Genomic DNA, 6243 nt, shown 5'->3' with positions numbered 1-6243 from the left:
TCAAATACCTGTACTTTCTACTTCTTACATGTTGAACTCAAATACCTGTACTTTCTACTTCTTACATGTTGAACTCAAATACCTGTACTTTCTACTTCTTACATGTTGAACTCAAATACCTGTACTTTCTACTTCTTACATGTTGAACTCAAATACCTGTACTTTCTACTTCTCTCATTTTCCAAACAGGCTGGTTCCTTTAGTCTGAATGTGTGTTTGGTGGCGTGATCATTATTACTTAGAGTCATTGCGTGCCTATTGATTTGAACACGATCCGTGTATCCATCATTTCCTGGTCTTCTCTAAAGAAGAGGGACCAATGAAAACGTTGTCATGTTGCCGTTGTTCACCATGGAAACATTCATTAGCTAACAATGACATTATTGTTCTATTAATATAAAGGGAGGTCAGGTACTCTTTAAAACAGCTGCTAGTTATGGGTACTTTTTACTGAAGGACATTTCAAAGCCTCTTTACTTTTACTTGAGTAAAGAAGTTTAGTCAGTACTTCTACTTTCACCAGAGTATTTTTAAACACGAGTATCTGTACTTCTACTTGAGTAAAGGATGTGTGTACTTTTGCCATCTCTGTGTCTTAACATGGACTTTGTTAGAAAAAGTGGTGGGGACACTTATTTCAGATTTTAAAAACACTACTTTAATCGCCCCCCGCAAACAATACTACAGACATGCTTACAATACTTTTTGTACAACTAGCACAGTAACTATGCTACGCTGCTGCAAAGCTATTCTCTATTCAATTATTACTGATATTAAACGTGTCCCAGGTCCAAACGGCACCACTAGAGTCACCAGAGATACACCCAGAAAGTGAAAACAGTCCTCCAGAATCTACATGTTCTCAAAGTATACAATTCTTTGTGCACGCTATTTTCAGAACATTTTCAACAAGATATCCTGATGCAAAGTGCTTTGGCCATTTCCAAAAGTGGTGTAGACATGTCTCCAGCGTCCCCAGTGTAAATGTTGCCGATGCCGTCATGTTAGCAGACAGTTATTGTTCCTGAAGGTGGTATGATGCTTTAGAAAGCTGTCTCTATAACAAAGTATTTCCTGTGTTTCTCCGTCAGGTACTACGCTGACATCAGCCGTCTGCCGGCCATCAGCGATCAGGACATGAACGCCTACCTGGCGGAGCAGGCCAGGCTTCACTCCAACGAGTTCAACATGCTCAGCGCGCTCAACGAGATCTACTCCTACATCAGCAAGTACAGCGAGGAGGTGAGGAACACATGTACTCGCGCAGAACAAGTGTCTTTGTGATGCATTCTGCAGGAAATACTGAGGTCTGTGTCCTTACGAGGGACAGTTTGGACCAAGGCCCCGTCCACACCGAGACGATATCAGTTGTATCCGCTAAAGTTCTTTATCGTATAGACGGTTCGTCCACACGAGGCCGACACGGAGTCGCGTTTTCGGAGCCCGAAACCAATAAACTTTGAAACCGGCTCCCTAAGTGGGTAAGTCTGAAGTCTGCGGCTCCGTGTGTACGCCCTATACGATCTTTTCCTGAATCGATGACGCCATGGCCCCGCCTCTCCCCACCTCTCCTGCTCACCCCCGCGTCATTGCTGATGCGTTTCGCCAACAACAATGGCCGATCACAGGGTTGCGTTCGTGCTCCAGACGCTACTGATATGTTTATGCCTTATGCCCATGTTCGGGGGTCTTATTCGCTGCTTTTGGTGTATTTTGTGGCGGAAGTACAGCGCCACTTACAGGCCCGTCATATGTACTACAGCGTCTCCAGCGTCTCCAGCATTTTCGTTTGGACGGAGGACTTTTTTGAAACCGATTTCGAACAGAAGTCGATGGTGTGGACGGGGCCCAAAAATCAAGGGCAGGAGTTTTAATAGGATCGGTTGTCGTAGGAGCCACATCTAAATGAATTCTCTATGTTTATTATTTACTGTTTTTTACTTATTATTGGTGCTGGGCTTTTCACTAGAGCTTTCTCTTGGCATTGATAGAGACAGGGTGAAGTTACGGAGAGGTGAGGAACGCATGAACTCGCACAGAACAAGTGTCTTTACGATGCATTCTGCAGGAAACAATAAGGTCTGTATTATAACGAGAGAAAGTTTGGACCGAATATCTTGCTGTGTATTTAAAAGAAAAAGAGAAACTTCCATCCCCTTAAAGACTGCACCTGACTAACTGAATCACACACACACCTCCTCTGACAGAGAGAAAGAAACTTAGAGCTGTAATTTAACTATTCATTTTTAATTTAGAGCGAGCTCTGGCAGGACGAGTGGTGCATTCAGGTGCTTCTGGGATGGCCCCATTTCCCAAGTTAGAAAGTCATTCTTCCAACGGTTCACGGTGTGTCCATGAGCTCTAAGTTGTAACGTGGAAACAACATGAATGTATCAATCCAGAGCATAGAAGACGGATCAGATCGGCCATGACTTTCCGCTGACTTTCCGAGATGTTGTTTCCTTTACGGGGTATTAAGGTTACATCTCAAAGAAGTGAATGCATCAATAATGGTCTTTTTTTGCAATGTGGTGAATCCGCCAAATGGTTGACATCCGCTCCGAAATCAGACGCTAATCACGGGCAGATTGTAGAAAAGTTGTGCTTCAGAAATGTTCTGTGTTTGGCACGCAGAGGTTAGCGAGGTCAGAGTCTTCAGCAGACTTCCCCGAGGTGAGCGTTAGCAAGGCGGCGTCTGATCTGCAGCCGAAAGTGATGTCTACAAGCTTCCCAGCATGCTCTCTGCTGAGCGGAAACACACACACGCTGTCAGATCACAGGAAGAGGGAGAGAAAGAGAGTGCATGTATGGAGACGTGTTGCCTCTAATGTCAGCGGGTCCTCTGGGAGGCATTAGTCTGACCTTTGTGCTGCTCTCCTTTTATTCCCTCGCTCTCTACTTCCTGTACCTTCCTCCTCTTTTCAAGCCATTATCCTTTGCTCTCCGTGAACCTCACACTCTGCTGCGTCAGCTGTCTGATGCAAACTCTTTCTCATGACGCATTTACTCCACACGCGCAGCCCATCGGTCCCAAAAACGTACGTTAAGAAGCTCATATTTACGGCTCTGCACAAAGGGGCCGAGCTGCGGATACTTAAATGGATTTGGGGAGAGATGCACCTGCAGACAGCGCTGCAGATTAATAATACATTGCTGCGATGAAGAGGAGGAGGAGGAGGAGGAAGTGCTGTAGCTGCCAGGCTTTAAGAGCACTTAGGCAGACGAGAGGAAGAAGGGAGGCTCCGCTGCACACAAAGGGCTGCCGGGAAACTGAAACACCAACAAAGAAAACCTCAGGAAAAATATTCTACGTGTTTCTAATCGACACGAAAACATGACGAATCAAATAGTTTGAAAAATGGCTCATTAAATGCAGATATTTGACCAACACGCATGATTTCTAAATTGCTGAGCCTCGTGGTGAACTCGGTGAATGAAAGGAGACTCGCCGTGCTCTGCAGAATAACTGAGGACCGAACAGAACACCTCGAAATGTCTCTACTCCACTGAAGGACACCAAAACGCCCAATAAAACAGTTAAAAGGCATAAAAAAAAGGCTCGTTAAACGCCTGTAAAACTGACATTATATGATATATTATGCATGATTTATAAATTGCGGAGCCTCGTAGTGACCTTGCGTATGAATACAGAGCACTTGAACGAGTCTTTAGATTCATCCAAAGTGCTTCTCCACGGGAATAGATGGCGCATTGTGGGCGAAGGTTTTTACCCTGTGTTCATTTATTATTTATCCATTACCTCCGAATAATGGAAAGTACACATTGTGTAAGAGAGGTCAATTAATGATGATGTTTAGTTAGCTTGTAAAGTGTGTTTGAGCAGTAGGAAGGGAGCTATATAAAAACCATGCTTTATTACTTCAGATAGTATTCAGATAGTTTGCTTCAGTAGAAGTACGAATACTACACTCTGGTACAAGTCCTGTATTTAAGAGTAAGTAGAATGACCTTCCTCAAAGTACAAGACTTGAGTAAATGTACTTAGTTACTTTCCCCCGCTGCATATATCCATATCAAAGGATGTTGTAATATTTGACATGGAAGGCTGAACATGTGTGAAACTGTCAGAGGTGACAGGCGAGACACACAGATTCTGTCTCGTCCTTTTCAACTCGACTTGACAAACGCCGCGTTTACACCGTGGCGCCTCGGAAGATAAAACGAGTTAGGATTAAACACAAATGTTGCTCCGTGTTGTGGAAGACAGAGACCCTGATGTAACGATGTTCCTCTCTTTCATGTGATGGCTCTGCTTCACAAAGAAATACACAACTTTATCCGAAATCTACGAAACGTATCACTGTGGGAAGAGACAATGGGCTCTCAGTGTTTCCTCTATAGGATGGAGTCATAGCAGCGGTGCTAAGGCACGTGGGCCCAGCATAATGTGAAATTTTTTAGTGCGTGCGAAGTGCGCCCCGCCAATTTGTTTCTATGTGTCTGCACAAGAAAGACTCTTGAGGCCTAGTACCAGGGCCGGTTCTAGACAATTTGCTGCCCTAGGTGAGATTTTAGGCGACATTTTATATGTAAAGAATAAATGAAAAATCTCTACAAAGGACAAATACACTGCAAAAAGTTATTGACATAGGTAATAGACGTCAAAATGGCTTCAAATGTATTCAGTATTGTTTGAACATGTTTGAATTGGGGGGTGGACGTCACATCCTCTAGGGGGGTCCGGGGCAATGTCTCAAGATTTAGCAAAAATACACCTTTATTGAACATACAGTAACACAAATATAAAAAATTCACATAACAAACAATCAAAAATAAAAAAGCGTCGCCACTTATTATTATTTTAAGAAAAAAACAAAAACTTTTTTGTTGTTGTTACCTGACAGGGACCCCCTAGCAGCGGCGCCGCCACTATTTGTATATAGGGGAAACAATGGGCTCTGATACAGGACACTTTAGAGGCTTTGTTTTCGTGGTCCTTCTATAGTGGATGTGTTCCTCTGTAGTCATTTTGTGTTCATTTCATGTCTTTTCGGAGTTGCGTGTCTCTTTAAGTCATTTCCTGTGTCTGTTGTAGTCTTTTTAAAATGTTTTGTAGTCCTTTTACGACTCTTTGCCATCATTTTGATTTTTTCTGACTTTTCTGTGTTTCTATGGACATTTTGTGTCTCTCTGTAGCCATTTTGTTCTCTTGTTATGTCTTTCTCTAATCGTTTCATGTCTCTGAGGTCATGTTGAGTCACTTTGTAGATGATTTGGGTCTCTTTTGTTGTATTTTGGATAATTGTGTGTGTCTAGGCCTTCAGTGTTCCTTTGTCGTGTCTTTGTGGTCGCTGTGAGCCTCTTCCTGGTTGGTACTTGTCTCTCCAAGCCACATGTTGTAGGTGAAGTCCAGGGAAGGGTTCTTTGGGCCCCTCGGTTGCAAGGTGCATCGACCTCACGTATTTGACGCTATTTTTCTCTCCCCCACAGATCACGGCGGCGCTGGAGCAGGACGAGCAGGCGAGGAAGCAGAAGTTGGCTTACAAGCTGGAGCAGCTGATCGCCGCCATGTCTCAGGAGAGCTGAGGACCCCCAACACACCCCACATCCGCACTCATATTATTTCCTCCTCACACGGACCCGCTCAGGGCCACAGACTGAGAAACAGAAACCCTGCAGCTGGAGGACCGTCAGCAGAGAACACGGCCCCTATTTATTTGATTTTTCTCAAAGAATATTCCTGTGTGTGTGTGTGTGTGTGTGTGTGTGTGTGTGTGTGTGTGTGTGTGTGTGTGTGTGTGTGTGTGTGTGTGTGTGTGTGTGTGTGTGCGTGCGTGCGTGCGTGCGTGCGTGCGTGCGTGCGTGCGTGCGTGCGTGCGTGCGTGCGTGCGTGCGTGCGTGCGTGCGTGCGTGCGTGCGTGCGTGCGTGGAGGACTAGATGAATCCTCCAGTGTGAACCGGAGGAGCAGATCTCGCGTCGCATCCAGATTTTTATTTTTGTACTTGTACATTTGAATATTATCAGTTGCAGTCCCGCCCAGGAGGACCCTGTCGTTGTGCAAAGACAAAGAAGACGACATCAGGGTCTCCTCTCACTTTTCCTCGGACTAAACCTCCGCTCTTTATCACGAACCATGAATCCGATCCGATCGTGAAACATGAAGCTCGTCATCTCAGAGTCTCTGGAGGACTTCAGCCGGCATGCGCCTGAACAGAGGAGAGGACATATCTAGGAGAATCAATCTGGAGTCCAAGGCTTTCTTTCTTTTGTCTTTCTGTTTA

General features: G+C 44.7%; 1 protein-coding gene across 1 annotated transcript; it reads left to right on the top strand.

Annotated features, from left to right (window-relative positions):
* The first annotated feature begins 960 nt into the window (after positions 1-960).
* LOC104943950 (plexin-A2-like) lies at positions 961-5716 on the top strand. The gene is made up of 3 exons (XM_010769422.1): positions 961-980; positions 1092-1242; positions 5452-5716. The coding sequence occupies exons 1-3, from the start codon at positions 961-963 to the stop codon at positions 5545-5547; spliced, it is 267 nt and encodes an 88-aa protein (XP_010767724.1). The 3' UTR covers positions 5548-5716.
* Positions 5717-6243: the final 527 nt, after the last annotated feature.

This window comes from Notothenia coriiceps, unplaced genomic scaffold (assembly GCF_000735185.1).
Source record: "Notothenia coriiceps isolate Sejong01 unplaced genomic scaffold, NC01 NC01_scaffold00007242, whole genome shotgun sequence".
NCBI lineage: Eukaryota > Metazoa > Chordata > Actinopteri > Perciformes > Nototheniidae > Notothenia > Notothenia coriiceps.
Note: the sequence above shows the minus strand (reverse complement) of the source record. Positions and strands in the feature narration are given on the sequence as shown.

Coding starts and splice junctions, on each gene's coding strand:
- LOC104943950 (XM_010769422.1), top strand. CDS start 961: ATGTCTCCAGCGTCCCCAGT. Junction 981..1,091: donor ATGTCTCCAGCGTCCCCAGT/GTAAATGTTGCC, acceptor TTTCTCCGTCAG/GTACTACGCTGACATCAGCC. Junction 1,243..5,451: donor TCAGCAAGTACAGCGAGGAG/GTGAGGAACACA, acceptor TCTCCCCCACAG/ATCACGGCGGCGCTGGAGCA.